Source organism: Plectropomus leopardus, chromosome 6 (genome assembly GCF_026936395.1).
Source record: "Plectropomus leopardus strain MGB_pleo_1.0 chromosome 6, ASM2693639v1, whole genome shotgun sequence".
Taxonomy (NCBI): domain Eukaryota; kingdom Metazoa; phylum Chordata; class Actinopteri; order Perciformes; family Serranidae; genus Plectropomus; species Plectropomus leopardus.
Window position 1 is genome coordinate 23,215,709 of NC_142181.1, and position 17,602 is coordinate 23,233,310.

General features: G+C 39.0%; 1 protein-coding gene across 4 annotated transcripts in view; it reads right to left on the minus strand.

Annotated features, from left to right (window-relative positions):
• Window positions 1-17,602, minus strand: part of plch1 (phospholipase C, eta 1) — an 80,045-nt gene that overhangs the window by 49,168 nt on the left and 13,275 nt on the right. The window contains exons 1-2 of one of the 4 annotated variants that reach the window (XM_088079012.1): window positions 10,287-10,481; window positions 9,999-10,181 (exon numbers count right to left, since the gene is read on the minus strand). The exons of 2 other annotated variants lie outside the window; for them this stretch is intronic. In XM_088079012.1, coding sequence (XP_087935138.1) covers window positions 9,999-10,176 — 178 coding nt within the window. In that variant the 5' untranslated portion in view covers window positions 10,177-10,181; window positions 10,287-10,481. Of the gene's footprint in view, window positions 1-9,998; window positions 10,482-17,602 lie in introns of those variants that run through there. One more of the 4 variants, XM_088079013.1, reaches the window with a different exon arrangement.

Below are 17,602 nucleotides of genomic sequence, written 5' to 3' on the forward strand. Positions count from 1 at the left end.
TGTTTTGTTTTGTTTTGTTTTGTTTTGTTTTTGTTTTAAATTTTGAAAGTTCAACCCTAGCTCCTAAAATAAGTCTATAATAAATGTGTAGCCAAAATAAAGACACTCTTCTCATGTTTGCACTATGGGGCAAATGCATGTTATTTTCCTGCTGCATTATGGAGCACTGCAGGCAAATGTTGCAAATGTATGCAACTAAAACGAGATGTGTGTGTTGATATGGATTCCGGGGAGTGGTGTGTGTGTGTGTGTGTGTGTGTGTGTGTGTGCGCGTGTCTGTGTGTGTGCGTGTGTGCGCGTGTGTTTTGATCCCACAGCTGAATTACAAAAAAAAACTGTTACCTTGCTTTGCAGATATTTTTTTAATGTGCTTGGATTTTTTCTTAAAACCTCACTGTGAACAGTTTGCATTGGTACTATTTATTCAGAAGTAACTAGTCACAGTTAAATCAATATAGCAGAGGTTTGTGGACTATCGAGACTAACAGGTTACCGATTTTTAAATTTAATGTTGCTGTTTAACTGAACAAGTAAGAGTTGTACATTTTAATTCCAAACCACTAGAAGTCAGTGAAAAAACAAAGTTTGTAATTTGGGTAAATTCACAGGTTGAATTGCATGGTGTTACTCATTGCTACTGCACCATGACTATTCTAACGTCTCTGCTCAATCAGCTTCAACACTGACACACCCACGTGCTGATTGAAAACCCGGCGCTTAACATTTTCACATCGAGCGCAGGCTGATGACAGCTCACCTTCTGTTCCCACGATGCTTTGTTGTGCTACAGTATACAGTATGTATTCCCATCATATACACAGAGGAGAAAACTCAATTTTTTGCAGTCATCTAGAGGCGATGGCTCAATTAAAGACCCTTGAAACAAACAGAGGAAGGAAAATAATGGTGGAGCGTTCTGATGAGGAGAACAGAGGGACTGAAATGATGGTGAGAACTGACTTTGTGTTTGATTGCTTGACTGCCTGGCACTGTCCAGCATCGAGAAAGGATAAAAGACAAAACTTCAAACTTTTTACATTTTGTGACAGCTGGTGGCAGGGGTACAGACGGGGATGACGGCAGAGAGACGGCGGGTTTTCCATCCTCATTAGTGTGTGCATGCAAACCTGTGTGTGTGAGTGTGTGTGGGGGGGGTGTTTCTTTAGGAGAACATGTTTGGCTGGTGATGCATGCATGCAGTTTAGCATGTTTTCAATTTATGCAATATGTCTACATGTCTACCATATGTTTATGAGTACACACATACAGGCCATAATTTGTCTTTACAGTAAGTATATAACAAAATCTTTAACAGATCATGCCAAGGAATGTTCGCATTTAATTAGCAGAGCTCACAACATTGGCTGGGAAGTATTGGTGTGTGGCTACAGACTCAGAATAATATTTAACTGTCTGTATTTTCAAAACACAAAGGCTACATTCAGACTGCAGGCAAAAGTGGCAAAAAACAGATTTTTGCTCATATGTGACTCAGATCTCCTTTTTCATAGCAGTGTGAACAGCACAAATCACATGTAATCTGATCTCTTCAATCCTGATTTGGCCTACTTTCATATGTGGTCTTAAATCAGACACAGCTCTGATGTTTTGCAAAGCAACCTCAGTCTAAACAGTCATATTGGAATCGATGCATCTACGACAACACTCACAGGTGGGTCGCCTGAACTTAGAGTGTCTTGCCATGAAAGTCTGAAGCGCGCTGACAGATGAAGTTAAAATTTCTTTTGGTGTTCTGAAATTTTGGATGAAATCTGTTTCAGTGGAGCCATCCCACCATTCCTTGTGCTGACTCTGCATCTCCATCCAGAAGTAAAAGCCATTGTTCCACATCTGCTCACGGATTCCACTGCACATTTACTTATAAAACAAACTGTTAACGCCAAGTTCAGTGGCCTCTACATTTACTTTCATACAATGGCATGCTGCATTTGACGTTGCGTATTTTGTTATTGTTTTTTCGTTGCATACAGGTGAGATCAGTTGTCCTGTGCAGCTTTCAATCATGGACATACAGTATCTGTAAAAGTAAAACATTTATATAGTGTATAGAGATTTTATATTTAAGAACATTTTGTTTTTATTCTTTCTGTCTTGAGCTGCTTTAACATGTGAATTTCCCCAGTGTGGGATTAATAAAGTCTTATCTTATGTTATCATATTTTCTCGTATAAATACTCATGAAGTTCAGAACAAAATTGGATCTGAGAAATATTTCTGATTTAAGCACTAAGGCCTTGCATTGTAAATATAGCCAAGGAGACACACTCAAAAAGTTGCACTGAACACACAGAAAAGACCCAACGGCCAACTAACATGTACATTAAGCACCTGCTTGAGAGGAAATAACTCTCCACACAAGCAGGCTGCAAAAAGTCTGTATTTGCCATTCAAAAAGGGAAAATGGAAGACCCTCGAGACAGATTAAAGATGCTAGATAGCCAGTTATCACATTAACAACAATCTTGAAAGAACAAATGATTCACCAATGGGCTCTGCCGTCTTTGAGCCCAGTTGAAAAAAAAAACTCAGACAAACGCCAACTAGTGTCCAATGTGTGCAACACACTGCAAAAACTAGGGCAGACACTCTTCCACAGCCCAAAATTGACCTACAGCTCATCTTCGGGTTGGTGTGTCAGGAGCCTTTTAACATTTGTTTAGTTTGATGCTAATTTTGGACAGCAATGAAAGGACAGAAACACATAAGAGTTAACAGACATTGTGTAAAAATATTAGGGACACTTTGTCATCTCTTTATTTTCAAATAGTTAAGGTTAAGTCTAATAAGCCAATGTCATTCATCATTTTTCTTATAACAGTCACAATGGAGAAAGTGCTCTGGAACAATCGTGACATTGTAAAACAAACGCCACTCTAGCTAATATAGTAACAACTAAAGAGCTTTGCAGCCTCTGGAGCTGCTAGAGTTCAGTGGCTTTCTTAAGGACACTTCAGCTGGTCAGATGCTCGTCAAGGACAGACTTTCCTTCGACAAGGCAATCTCCAGGAGAACACACACACCCTTAAATTCATTACTGGTGCTGAATAATAATAATCTGTACTGAAAGATGAAACGATACATGTGCACAGCTTCTTTGTTCCCAGTGCTTCTTTTTGTTCTGAATAGACATGACTGATGATGTATCAATCACAGATGGTCCTCTTTAGGTAAAGACATTTAAACATTAAATACAAATACACATTAAAAAAATCTATAAATAGACTGCAGATACTTCACTGATCTGGTACATAAACCAGGCCACACAGTTTACAACTAAAGAAGGATTAAGAAAGTTGTCGAAAACTCAATGTGAGCAATCCCAAACTGCCAAAAAGGGAGCTATAAGGAGGTACAAAGGAATTATGCACCTCTTTGAACTTTAATCCCTAAATGTGATGGGAATCGTCTACATCGCACAGTTTAAGACAGCAGGAAGTATGGAGCCCCTGAAGTCCTTGAGGGAACATGTTAAACCCTATAGTGATAACTTTTGTTCAAACATTTATTTGTAAATTTAATGTTAATTGTACAATGTAATGGCTATATATTATTAAGAAAAACATTTTTTTTTAAAAAAACTGTTTTAGAATTGGTTTGCTATAAGCCTAGCTTTCGCTATGCATTGCTGCTACAATCTCCCAGAAAAAATGAAGTATTGATTTAAGGCCCAAGAGGCGGTGCATCAACCATTGCGCAACAAAAACAGGAAGAGAACTGTGCTGTTTGTTTTCCCAGGTCCAGCACTAGCTGTCCTCAGCAATTTTGCAGTGATCTAGGGATTTTGCAGTTGTCATAGCTGCCCACAGTTGAAGTGGAAATGGCAGAGGGAGGAACAAGTAAATTAATTGCGGAAAATCTGCATTGCAAAAGTACAGCTGCAACAGCCCCATTAATGCAGGCAGTTATTATATAATATATGCCATGAATGTCGGCAAAGTCAGGTGAAACGTTGCCACATAGCTGAAATCTTGCAACTACCTTGCATAAAATCCTCACCCTACAATTTAAACCTATATTTTGGCTGTTATCTCTCGAAGCAATTAGATGTATCTGATCCATGACAAATGGAGTCCATAGCAACAGTCAAAATCAAGTAAGCGCTAGGTCACAGAAACCATCAGTTTCTTTCATTTTAAAACAAATAAAAACTAACAATGTAAAATTATAACAAAATTACTGGAACTGAACAGGTTTTTTCTTATCTCCTCAGTGCTGTGTGTGTCGATGATGTTTAGTGTCGATCGCTCATCTATGGATTGTTGCTAAGCTCTACGGAAAACGGTATCCAATCCTGCAAGTCTTTGCGACAGTAGTGTCAACAATAAAACTACTTGAAGATGCTAGATGACGGTAGAATTGAAAAGTTGAAAAACTCGCTTTCAACTTTAATGATTTTGTGCGTACAAGTTATTATTTTGTGGGAATTAGTTAAATATATTCTGAGAACAAGTTATTATCTTTTGCGAACAAGTTTATTGTCTTATAAAAAACAATTTTTTATCTTGTGCACACAAGTTCATTATTTTGTGCAAACAACTTAATCATCTTGTGGAAACAAGTTAATATTTTGTGGGAACATGTCAATTGATTTGTGTGCATAGAACTAAAAATTACCACCAATTTGGACTTTGGGACTGAACGCATTTGTCGAATACTAGACTTTATTTTAACATTAACCTATACCAAAATGTAATATAACTCCAATCTTAAACCTAAACCATGTGTCTAGGTAATGGCACATTTTCAATATTTTTGATCAATAAAGAAAATAAACTCTGCAGCAAAGACCACATTTATAGAATCTGCCAGAGATAATTTGAGCAAATCAAAACATGTTTTACCATAATTGGGACATGACATATCAAAGATTGACACTGCATGATTTTTTAAAACATTCTGGTTAAGATGTGTACATACATCCTTCAGCTAAATGTATAAATGCCTATGGTAGCAGATGTATTCTGCATGAAATAAAAACCATGGTAGAAAACAAGCATAATGACTCAAAGTCTTCAGGGTTTAAATCTACAAACTGTAAAAGTCTATTAGCCTCGTGGAATTATGAGAAATTACAAATGTTTCAAAGTTGTAGGCCATTTGTAATCTTCTGCCCTTAAAGGACTCACAGAAGCACTCACATACACACAAAAATATTAAAATTCATTTACTGAGAGGATGTGGGCGATTATCTTCAAAGACAAGTCAAGTGAAACTTCTCATGTATCCAAAACACATATTTAAGCGCACTTATGAGAACACATTGACTTCTTTGAGTCATAGATGCTCTCTCCAGGGACAGCATTATACAAAATCACACACAAGCATAAACACATGGCCCTGAGTCCTGTGTGTTATCTCCCAGGATGCATGACAAATGAATCATAAATTCAGGTCACATAATCTGCCGAGTATGCTGGGAGAGAGACAAGCAGCCATGTAAATAAAACAGTAAACGTGTGCCTTAATTCCTACAGAATCCTCTAACACACTTCACTCAGGTAAACCAAAAGTCTGTAAGATGATCCAGGTAACTGTTATTTCTTGCAGTTTTCAGCAATTCATTGGTCAGTGTTTCTGACCACAAGTAGCTGCAATCTAGGGACCCCTGGCAAACATCACCACTTTTTGTACTTTCTGTAGGTGGGAATGGTGGTATCTGCAGTGGAAGAAGTACTCAAACTTTTTTGTAAAAAATGGTAAAACTATCAACTGTCAAAAGTAAAATAATTAATACCACACTGTTAAAGTCTTGCATTCAAATTAGAGGCATTTTCAGCATTTGTACATGCTGTAGGATTGTGCTTTGTGTCCCTGTTCTGTTTTCACCTGTGTGCCTCTCCAGGTGCTTCTCATTGTGCAGAGAGTAGTTAAACACACCCGTGTTTCATTTGCTTATCAGGAGCATGCAGGTTAAAAGGACTGGAGAAGACAGTGTCAGCTGGCCAGACATCAGCAGAGAGGCTGAGTGTGTGTTGCTTTAAAATGTACTTACCTGATGGCTCAACAGCTTGTGTTGTAGTGATTAGATGGTGAAACTGAGCTAATGCTTTTAATTAGCTTTCCCATTTTATTGCTGGAAATTAGTTTTCAGTTGTCTTAAGTTTTTGTTCTAACATTTTACTTATGTTAATAAATCCCCTTATTTTGCTTATACTTGGTTCGCTTTTTTTTTTTCTTGGTTTAATTTCATTGTTACTCCCCTCATCCCCTGTGCCTGATCAGGGATCGTAACAAGCACACAATGAGTGCACTCAAATATACTTGAAGTCTGTTCACGGTGGAGCTTTCAATTGTAATATCCACCTGCATGAGTCTGATAAAGGATCAGTGCTATAAACAGGTATCTGCATATGAGTGCAGAGTCTGCAGGCAACAGGACAAGATTTTGTAGTCCAAGAAGCATTGACAATCGCATTTAAGTAGCAAGTAAACAGACAGTATGAAGAGCAAAAGAGGCATTGGCCAAAATACAATCTTGGAATCCTATCGTATGACAATTTAGCTTCCCAGAGGTAAGGAAAATTCAAAATAAGATCTCCTCTTTAGCCAGCCTATTTTACCTAGACATAATTGAACTAAAAATAGCATCTAAATAAGATTTTGACCATTTTCTCATACTCCTTCTAAATACAGCTTCTGAGAAACAGCCTTCACCTTGCCTTTGCCCTTTCCTCTCTTACTGCAGTAATCTGAAATAATCAGCTCCTGAGATCACAGTAAGATCCAAAAGAAAACTTGAACAAGTCTCAACTCTGTGTTCTCAAAACTAAGAGAAGCATATTAGCACAGCAAAAGAGCTCCTGCTGATTATTAGTTTGCTCTTTATTTATCCTAAGAGGTTTTGGTTTGGGTGAAACCTATCAGAATTTAGCCATCTCCAAGTAAGAAGCTGATTTAATTTTCAGAGTCAAAAGACTGAGACTGATTGTGAGCAGCAAAAATTTCTATTCACGTAAAACACACTCAAATGCAGAGATGTGCCAAAATGATGCACAGAAGAAGAAGTTTTGGTGCAGATATTTATCAGCTACACCAGATCTTCCAAAATCTGGGCCATTACCCCCAGATGCTTATCATTTCTAAATATCTTATTCTACGTTGAGATTTAAGTTAAATTTTGCTCTTTAGAATATAAATCATTTTATTAATCACATTTTAGGAATCTATACAAACTCAAATCTGCTCATAATGTAGGAGTAAGTGCCACATAGTGTTGTGAAAACTATTGAAAGCTGCTGAAAACAATGGGACACTGAAGAGTCAGAGAGACTCGGGAAAAGGAATTAATCAGAAACAATAAAGTAGGCCATTTTGCATTATTTATGTCGCACGGCCACTTCTGGAATTCACAGCTTCATTAACGGTAGCATTCAATGGGGGTCACTGTCAAATGTGGGTTTACTGCAGTATTTATCACATCTGCAATCTGTGCTCCTGTCAACGGGCATGTTCTCCTGGGGATCTTTAATCTCGCACCGTTTCAGGCGACAAAATCCATGACTCAGACTAGACAAGCTTACAGCAACACCTCTCCAGTGTTTCGATATCATAAATCAGGCCCAAAGTGACTGAACACTGTTTGCCATCACCACAGACTACATGAGTACTCTCCCACAATTCCCTTGGTGTATAAATATATAAGAGGTTTCTCTGAGAGGAAGCCAGATATATTTCACAAGAAAAAGCTAAAAGGGAATACAGAAGTCTGCTTTTTTTTATTCTTCCAGCTCAACAGCCATCATGAGCCAGCTCTCCAGAAATAAAAGTCTGACACGCACATTTAAGTCAATTCATTTTCTGTTTCTTTGTGTAGAACCAAAGAACTCCCAATTGTTTATTCATCTTCCGTGTTTTTTTTTTTATTTCTCATTTCCTCCAGTTGTCTATCTATCTCTGTTACTCCTTGACATTTCTGCAGGCACTCTCCAGTCACTTCACTCTCCATCAACAATGATAAGGACCATAAAGAGTCAAACCTCAAACCTGGTTAGGCTGAAGATTGCAGGGTAAGAGACCCGAGGAGAAGAGGTAGCAGGATTAATATCTGTCCAGGAGAGGGGAGCTGGCTCGTAATCAAAGATGAGAACTGATGTAGTGGCTCTCAAAAGAGCAGTGATGGCTGAATCAAAGGATCAGTGCCCTTCACATCTTCACTTCTATCTCTTGTCCCATTTTCCCTCAAGCATTAAAAGCATTAACTTACTCACTTAAACCGGCTGAGCATGAAGACCTAAATTTACAGTTTAGTTTAACCCTTTAACACCTGGAGTGACATCAGTTTTCTTGTGCAGCCGACACCTTTCACAACCATTTAAACCTCTGAAACCTGACAAAATGCTGATGATTTAATTTGAAAACATTGAAAAAAGGCAATAAGCAACTTGGAAAGAAACGTTCCACAAATGCGAAATAAATTGTAACAGGTGAGAAGAAAATGACCTAAAGCTTATTTGCTTATTTTCATGTAATTTTCTTGTGAATTTTTGACTAATTCCTTGCTAATTTTTGGGGCATTCCTTGTTAAACTGCTCATTACCTTGTCTACAGCATCTATCTTGTTGGACCTTCTAAACCCCACCTGGCATCAGGTTGTCGATCTTTATGCTTTGCTATCTGTGGCTACAGTATCTGATTCAAAAAGACAACTTCACCCAAGTGTAAAAAATAATTTTCAGCTTGGGAGTATAATAAAAAAAATACATAAAGCATCTTTTTCCAGCCTCTGCTTTTTGGCTTTCATTTCTTTGAAGCAAGTCTGTGCATGCGTATTCGCTGCTTTGTGTTTGTCTTCATGAGTGTGCGTGTGTGCATGTGCTAAAACTCATCATCTCTGTCGGCACAGAGCAGAGAGAGCAGATCAAAGCTTTGTCTTGCCACAGAGGCCCAGGCAATTCAAACATATTTTAATGGAGAAGGTGATAGAGACTTCTCTGTGATAACCTGATGAACAAAGCCTGTCCTCACTTAGAACCATACAATGAAGGTCAGGCCAGGACAGCAAACAGCAGCATCCGTTGCACTTTTCATTCATCCTTTTCAATCTTAACTGTCATTTTTTATCTTAACATGTTGAGAGATCCCTGTCAGCCATCCCTAAACCCTCTTTTCTAAGAGTTTATCATCAGTTACAGATAACATTTCAATTCTTGAACAGTTCTGCATGAGATCTCTATTAAGATTTGGTCATAGCGTGATGACTCCAATGAACCATGGTCCAAAGATTTATCATAAATTATTCATAACTACATAAATTCATATTCAGCAGCATCTGCCTGATCCTTCATGCACTATTCATGTCACATAAGGCACCACCACCCGATCCATCCAAGCCAGTCTGACTGTTGATCAAACACAACAAACGCCGCAATCAAACCAAAATAAAACTGCCTGAATGGAGGCAAGGCATCGTAATTCTTCACTCACTGCTCCGTTAGCTCTCATGACCTGAAGGTTTGTTTTGTGTGCTAAAGTTTAATTAAGAGATGATTCAGTTTTTGGTTGACTGACTGTCCACGGGATGAAAATGAATGACATTTGCACATCATTATTGCTATGATGGATGGTAAGACAGAAATCAACACGGAAACAAGACAAATCTTCTCTTGCATGTAATGAGCATAATCTCATTACGATCAGCTGTACAGGTTCAAAGTTATGGTTGCAGAAAGCAGTTTGATCATCCTGGGGATATTCTGATACATAAACATGAGCTCCTGCTCTTTTCCTGTTGCTATAAATAGCACCAGCAGGCGATATGTTCAATATGCAATATGTTTGTCCACACACACACACACACATTTACAACTTGTACAGTAAGAAAAACATAAGGATGAGATGTTTTTACACAAGACACAATCGATGAAGGTGTTGAGGGTGAGAAACAATGTAGAAAAAATTTTTATTTATGTTTGCTATCTTTAATGCTTCTGTAAGGCACACTGAGTTATAGACACACACACACACACACACGCACTTACCAATTTGTGTGAGCCTGCATTTCTGTGGTACAGCCACAGTGCCACCAATATGGTAGACGTTACGCGCCAGGAGAGTCGCCACAGTTAACACAGCCGATTTCTCAGCAGGTGCATAAATAAAGGCAGATCGTACTTTATGAGCAGATAATGCAGTGGGACCAAAACACATTTCCTCCATTTTCTCTGCAAAAAATAAGAAGCAAGTCAGAGTCCTCTTGCTCAGTCCTAGCAACACACTCCACCTGTAGCAAAAAAGCAAACTCTGACAAAAGAAACACTTTTGCTCACATCAGACTTGACCGTCGCTCCAGGCTCCCTTCAGACAGAAAGCCTCCACACAACAAGCAGACAAACCAAACTCCTGCCGTTCATGCTCCTCTGTCCTGTGATCTGTGGCGGCACCTTAAACTGACAGCTTTCTCTCTGAAAACACTTTCCACCTTTCTCCCGGTCATCACGCCCACTTCCTGCGCCGCCAATCCGCCTCTCTTTGATGTTTACAGGTCAGTCAGGTGATGTGCTGCTGTGTCAGTGTGGCTGCCAACATGCTACACTGAGGCACAGATTCAGCATGTGTGTAGTTTAGGGAGCGATTAGGAAGAGTCCAGGAGGAGAGTGCAGCAGATGTGTATCTCATATCAGATGGGTTTACGGGGTCAACCACTGGGATGTGAGGATAAGAAGGATGACGTAACATTTATGATAATGCACGGCTAAAAGTAGGATTTAATGGGTTGACATGTGGGATTGTGTGTGTGTGTGTGTGTGTGTGTGTGTGTGTGTGTGCCTTACAGGAAACACAGACAGCACATCTGTCCATCTTGCACTCAGTACACATCATAGATGGAGGGCTTCCCCCTCAGGAGGGGAAAGCCTGTGTGAAATAAAAGAGCACTGACATTTTCATGCCCTGGATCACCAAATCCGGGAAACCCCATACTTTAGGAGCAATACAATACCATAAAAACAGAGATTATGATCTAAATTTGATGGGCAAAACCAATGGAGGTCTATTTTCCTGAAACCGGGCACAAAAGAGAATCCAACCAAATCTCCCGGCACAAGCACAGATGGGCATTAGCAGCAAATTTAGCAATTCTGGCAACCAAGCACAGCTGGGTGCAACATGGAAGAACTGAATACATTACAGGTGAGAGGGATGCAGAATCAACCGATGGATTCAGGGCAATACATGGAGCTACATATCTGTGGAAGTTCACTGTGCAACCTCTCAGAAATAAACGTTATTACAGTCTGCCCACTGTCTCTGCATTGTAGGTAATTGTCTTGTATTTAAAGGAGCAGTGTGTAAGATTTAGGGGGATTTAGTGGCATCTGGTGGAGAGGATTGCAGATTGCAACCAGCTGACAATTCCACTGGTTAGAATCTCTTCAGTGTTTATTGTTCAGGAGGTTTTTACCAGGTGCCAAATTATCCTCTGAGGTATCTTCCTCTCCAAAAACAAAGGCACCAAGTGATTCAAACTGGTAAAACCATTGAATAAAGCAGTTTCACATTACAAATCAATCTGATTTGTGACGCTGTTTGGCATGTCAGAGATGGGCCGCTAGCCCAGCACCTGTGAATGTGTGCTTATTTTTCATCTCTGATAACTTAATTTCAGCTCACCTGTTTTCCGATCACAATCAGGAGATTTTTACCAGGAGTCAAATTATTCGCAAAGGTCTCTTACTCTGCAAAACAAACTAATCCAGTGTTTTAAACCTGCAAAAACACTGAATAAAGAAAAAATAAGAAGAAGAAAATAAATAGCCTCAACAACACAAAATTGTGAATGACTCTAGCTAGAGCCAGTGTTTGGTTTGTCCATTTTGGGCTACAGTAGAGACATGGCAGTGCAACATGTCGATGTCCGTAGACAAAGACCCGCTCCCTATGTAGATATAAACAGCTAATTCAAAGGCAAGGAAAAAAACATTTTATATTTTCAGATGATTATACACTAAAGAAAACATATTATACTCAATTATATGCCACTCCACCCCCCATAATCTTACACACTGAACCTTGTCATACTCCGTAGTTAATTTTATTTGAAATCTATGAGAAATTAATAATATGTAGGAAAAATCTACCAGACTGGAAAAAAAATCTAGTTTTCAGATTAGTGAAGCAGGATGCATAATTTCTAATATCACTGTACCGGTGTAAATTACATGAAAAACCCCAAATGACACCTCATGTGATTTCATAATATCTTTTTTGTAAATAGTCCTTTGGGGTTACATCATCTGGTCTGCACCCTTTTTCCCTGTTCCTCTCAGGACATTCATAAGCTTATGAAATTAAATTAGTCAGGCGCACAACTTCAGCTTGATGACTGTGGGATAAATGTGAGGGGAAATCAGGCTGCACCATGGAGCGATAAAAGCCGGTAACACATTTGTGACAGCACTGAGCTTGAGCCTTGGCAAAATAATAAGTCTGTCACCTGCTTCACTACTGACTACTAGGTGGTCATATTCATTCAAGCATAACAATCATAGATAACAGAAAAATAATGAAGGGACATTTTCTCATTTTTTTCTGCCTGCTTGTTTCTGTTCAGGGTCATAGAGGCCTGGAGCCTTTGCCAGCATGCATTAAAGGTGGAGGAGCCAGGCTGAATCAGTTGTCAGTCAGGGATAACACAGATAGACAGACCCGCACATTCATACCAGTGGGACAGCTGGAGTCTCTAATCCACCTGGTGTGTCACTGAAAGGAAACACAGGGGAAACCTGCATGAATGCAGAGATAACATGCAGACATGCACCCAGACAGAAGTGGAGCTAGACACTAAGCCGCTATGTCATAAATTGCCTAATTTTTTCTTTAATAATAAAAAGTAGAGAGATTGTGCATCCAAAAAAAGAACGCAAACAACCCAACAACTGTAATTCTGAAAATATGTGGTTAAACTCTGATTACTGCATGGAAAAGTGTGAAATTGCCACACTCTAACAAGACCCCCTCCACTTCAAAACTGCAATAAGAAAACAAACAAAACACAAACACAAAAATCTCATGTCATGTGAAATAATCAGTATGGCTCTAAATTTGGCACAGGGACAACGGTGCTCATGGGGGATCCAGTCGCAAACAGGATGAAGCTGATTATCAAAATTCCACAACACTTCTAACAGAAAATACCTTTACTGGTAACAGCAAAGCAGTCCATTTCCTATTTTAAGCTGGTTTTCTCACGTTTAAAAAACATACACACACAAACACACATTTTTAGTGGAAAAGGGGTATTGATCTGTCTGTTGGTTTGTCAGCCACAGACATTCATGTTGCCGAGACAATGTATGCTTTATAGTTGTTTTTTAAAAGATCTCAACAAATGTGTATTGCTGTGTCATTTTTGGTACAGACTAACTTTGATCTCTTCATTTTTCATCGATTGCCACCAACACTTTGGTGTTCAACCAAATACCTGCAAAAACAATGATATGCCCACCAACCTTGGCTGTGCCATTTAACACGTTTGCATGGTAACACTCTTAACCAGCACAAATGAGGACAGCCTCAAAATTTGGGTTTCAGGGTTTTTTTGTTTCTCTCGTTTCTGTCTCTCATGTTTTGGGTTTTCCTTCTAATTCCTGCCTTCTTGCTCATATGCTGCAGCGAGACTGATAAACAGCTAATGACTTGCAGTAAAAACAGTTGATTCCTGATGATGAAAAGAGCAGCTTTTCATTAGCAGTGTTTCCTCACTTTCTACAAATGCTAGTGGGTCTGGATGATTCACACCCAGGGGGGTAACACCTCACATGTAAATACCTTTTAAAGCCATCTAATTACACAAAACCTGCATGGAAGGCATAAAAAATATTTGGGTTTACCCTCTTATTAGCAACATAAAAGGTTAGGTAACACAAGGAGGAGTGTGTAGAGCGGCACCGGAATGAAAAAAAAAAAAAAAAAAAAAAAAACTCTAGCTTGATAATGCATTCACCAAAGATGCTACAGGGGGCTCCCCAAGTGGAGGAGTTCAGCACTGACATCAAAGGAGAGAGAGTGTGTGTGTGTATGTGCATGTGTGTATATAAGGGTTATGTATGGATGTTCCTGTAATGTTCAAGCGTCTTACTTCTTCCTCCCTAAGCCAGGCTGGTTGACTGTGAGTAGATTGAGATACAGTATCTTTAGTAGCAGAGTCAGACTGCCATGCAAACAGTCTGATCTCAACTCCTTCAAATGTTGGAGAGAAACTGCACTGTAGCTGCTCTCCTGGTACTTCATTTCGGGACACAGGAGAAAAGTGTCGGCTAGGTAACTAAGTGGACAGAGCTTCTAACTGCTGAGGCAATGGTGACAAATGAAATAAAAGCCAGTGGTTATGGATAATTTGCTCTCTATTTCTTGCCCAGACACAGGTATATAGAGCTGCAGGTTTATACAGATGACAGCCTCTCAGTAGGTTTCAAAAGCTGATGTTTCACACTCAGGTCCTATATGCTTCATACAAGAACATGTGATGTGCCAGCGGCTAATTCAACATGCATCCAATACAGTAACTTGTTATCAGTGAAATCCTATGTAAATGCAAATTATGGTGCTTCGGGATCACGTAGAAGAGACAAAGATGGATGTCAGTGGCTCCCTGGATATCAGAGATGAGAAGGAAGTTAATTAGAAATAAAAAAATGTGACACTATTGCTAAACTGGATATAGCAGGTAGAAAGGAGGAGAGAGAGGAGAGGTAGGACTAGATATTGTTTCTAAATTTCAACACAGACCGATTTTCAGCATCAAAATGATTCCTTTTGCAAATTGCCTACAAAGGTATGGCCAGAGATATGCTCTAACTCGTCAGACGCCAAGTGCTTTACATATCCATGTAATGCTGGAAAATATACCATAATCCTTCATTAACTGCAGCAGCACACAGGTCTACAGCTGAAATGCTCTGTGATTTGGTCTATGTTGGACAACTAACTAAAATAGTTTAAAAGGCTGGTATATCTGAACACAAAACTGCAATATGCACACAAAACAGAACTATGCAATTGCCCAGCATTATGCAAAGGCTAACCATCTCAGCTGGCCACCAATGTCCTTAGACATTGATATTTAATTGACTTTAGGTTGTGATGTCTGGTGACCAAAATTCAATGTTAGGAAAACATGAAATGCCAACATCAATATGAAACAGAATACTATTGACAGGTGACTTTGATTTATTTTTTGGTTGTTTTAAATCCAGTGTCTTCCAAAGGTCTCATGCCAACATTATCTTGATATAGAATAAAGACATTTAGTTGAGAGGTATGAGAACATAACCAAACTCTGCAAAATGTAATCATGTTAATGTCCACACAATGTAAAAATCAAATATCATTAGACATGAAAAAATATAGTCAACCGGTTTTATTCCAACCAAATATAACATCTCCCTGGCGTAAGAGTCCAATGTCTTTCTGACGTCATGATGGCTTTAGGTGCCAGCTAGGATGGTTCTACATTGTCATTAAATTTTTGGGGAATAGGAGAAATATCATCCTCTCCTAGAGGTGGTGAAATTGTCAACACACTTCTTCGCAGAGAGGCTCACTGATGGGTTCATACTCTTAACACAGTTAAGCGGCTTAAATGAAGACTCAAATTTGTCATGTTTTCTTTGATTTGTTACATTTGATGGATGCAGTACCTGTACGTCTTCTATGTTATTTTTGTATGTATTTTATACTATTTGCATCTTTAAAGCCACTGGAAATGTGACTTGAATTGGTAAGAATGTGCATATTATATCAAAGTTGTGTTTCATTAAGTATCTGCAAAAGTCTGAGTGAAAATAAATGTCCCAAACTATTTGAAAACCTTATTTAAAACAGCTAATTTTGAAGATAATAGCATTTCTCAAGACTGTGTGGGAGTGGCAGATCACATTTTGATTGACACCTCCTTAGATACCACTTTGTCAACTGTCTCTCATCTCCACGACAGCCACGGAGCAAAGCAGAATCTCTGTGGTACAGTCCTATCTGTTCCTGCCCTCTGACTCTGGGTGCATTCATAAATCCAATCTGAGGCTCTACACTAAAATGAGAGAACTGTTGTTCCAAGCCACAGAGCTTTCTATTTCTCCATGACTTAACGAACAGTTAAGTTCATTACACATTCACTCCGTTCTGCACTTTGCTGTTTCTTTACCCTAAAAGAGTGCCCAGCGTAATACGGCACTCAGTGTGTTTCTGAATGCACCCCATTAAAAGGAGCGTAGAGGGATTTCAATTTGGCATGTTAAATTAGTATAAACTGACACCTGACTTTAGAAATTTGATTGGTGTTACCCATATCACATGATATGGATAAGAGATAACCATGACCAAATCAACCCAGCTTCAGGAAACTGGGAAAAAACTAAAATGACAAAATTTCAAAATTGGATTGAGGCTAATGTCTGATAATTTTATATGCTTTTTATTATGTATCTGAGACCCCAAATTACATATTAAGAAAGTTTTTGGTGATTTGGGCTCCCAAAGGCTTTAAGAGATATGTGTTTCTTTGTTTCCAATGAGATTGTGATGCATGGGGTGTTGCATGCACAATGGCAACACCCACTTGTGGATTAACTTTCCAATAGATTAAGAATCCTCTTTAATCAATTACCCAATGAGAACTGCTCACTTATTGGCGGTGTGTGTCTTTTTGTCCTTGCTCTCTTTTTAGACATGGTGGTGTTGAATAATTGGTCTGTTTGCTCTATTACAGGCTGTAAAGTCCTTTCTTTCTTCCTTGGGGAGATTTTTATTTCAGTTGGGATCAAACATTAAAAAACAGCATAACTTGACAGTTTTCAATACTCTCTGCTATGGATACATTTCAGTTGGTACCAAAAGTTAGGAGAGTAGAGGAGAACAGCGGAGAGTAGAGGAGAGTAATTGGTGGAAATGTTCTTGTTTTATCTGAGTTTGAAATTATATTCACCACTGACTTTGAGAAATTTGCCTGACTTTGACATGAGATGTTGATTTAAATCAAGACTTACTTGATCAGACGTGCCAGCTTTTGGTATTTCACAGTTTTCAATACTCTTTTTCAATCTCTTCTTCTCTCCGAAATACTTTATTGACACCAACAGAAATGTCTCTAAGAATGCAATTAGAATCCGTTTTAAAAAAAAAAAAAAAAAAAGAGGGCAAAAGCTTTAAAGATGAGAATGTGTTTCTCCCCTGGCGTCTGTTAGCTGTTTCTGTGCCCTGGAGCCACAGAAAGGAAGAGGCAGAGACAAAAGGGGGGGTACATGCTGAGATTCATCATCATCAACACAGAAGATACACATGAGGAAAAACACATTTTACATGGAAAAGCCATTTCCTCCATGTGGAGGAGATTAGCAGCCATGCATGCGCCTCCAAACCTCCATCATTTTTCCTTCTCTTCTCTCTCTCAGCGAGGGCTTGTGGTGCCGTGCAACTCTTCTTAGCACAAGTGTTGACACAATGAATGAAGAGGCAGTCCTCTTGGCCATTGAAGAAAACAGGGGCCTCACTTTCACACCCCAACACTCACACAGATAACGAAAAACACGCTGCAAGGGTGAGGAATGACAGCTTGACACATCCTGCTTTCTAAGTGCCAGAGATGCAC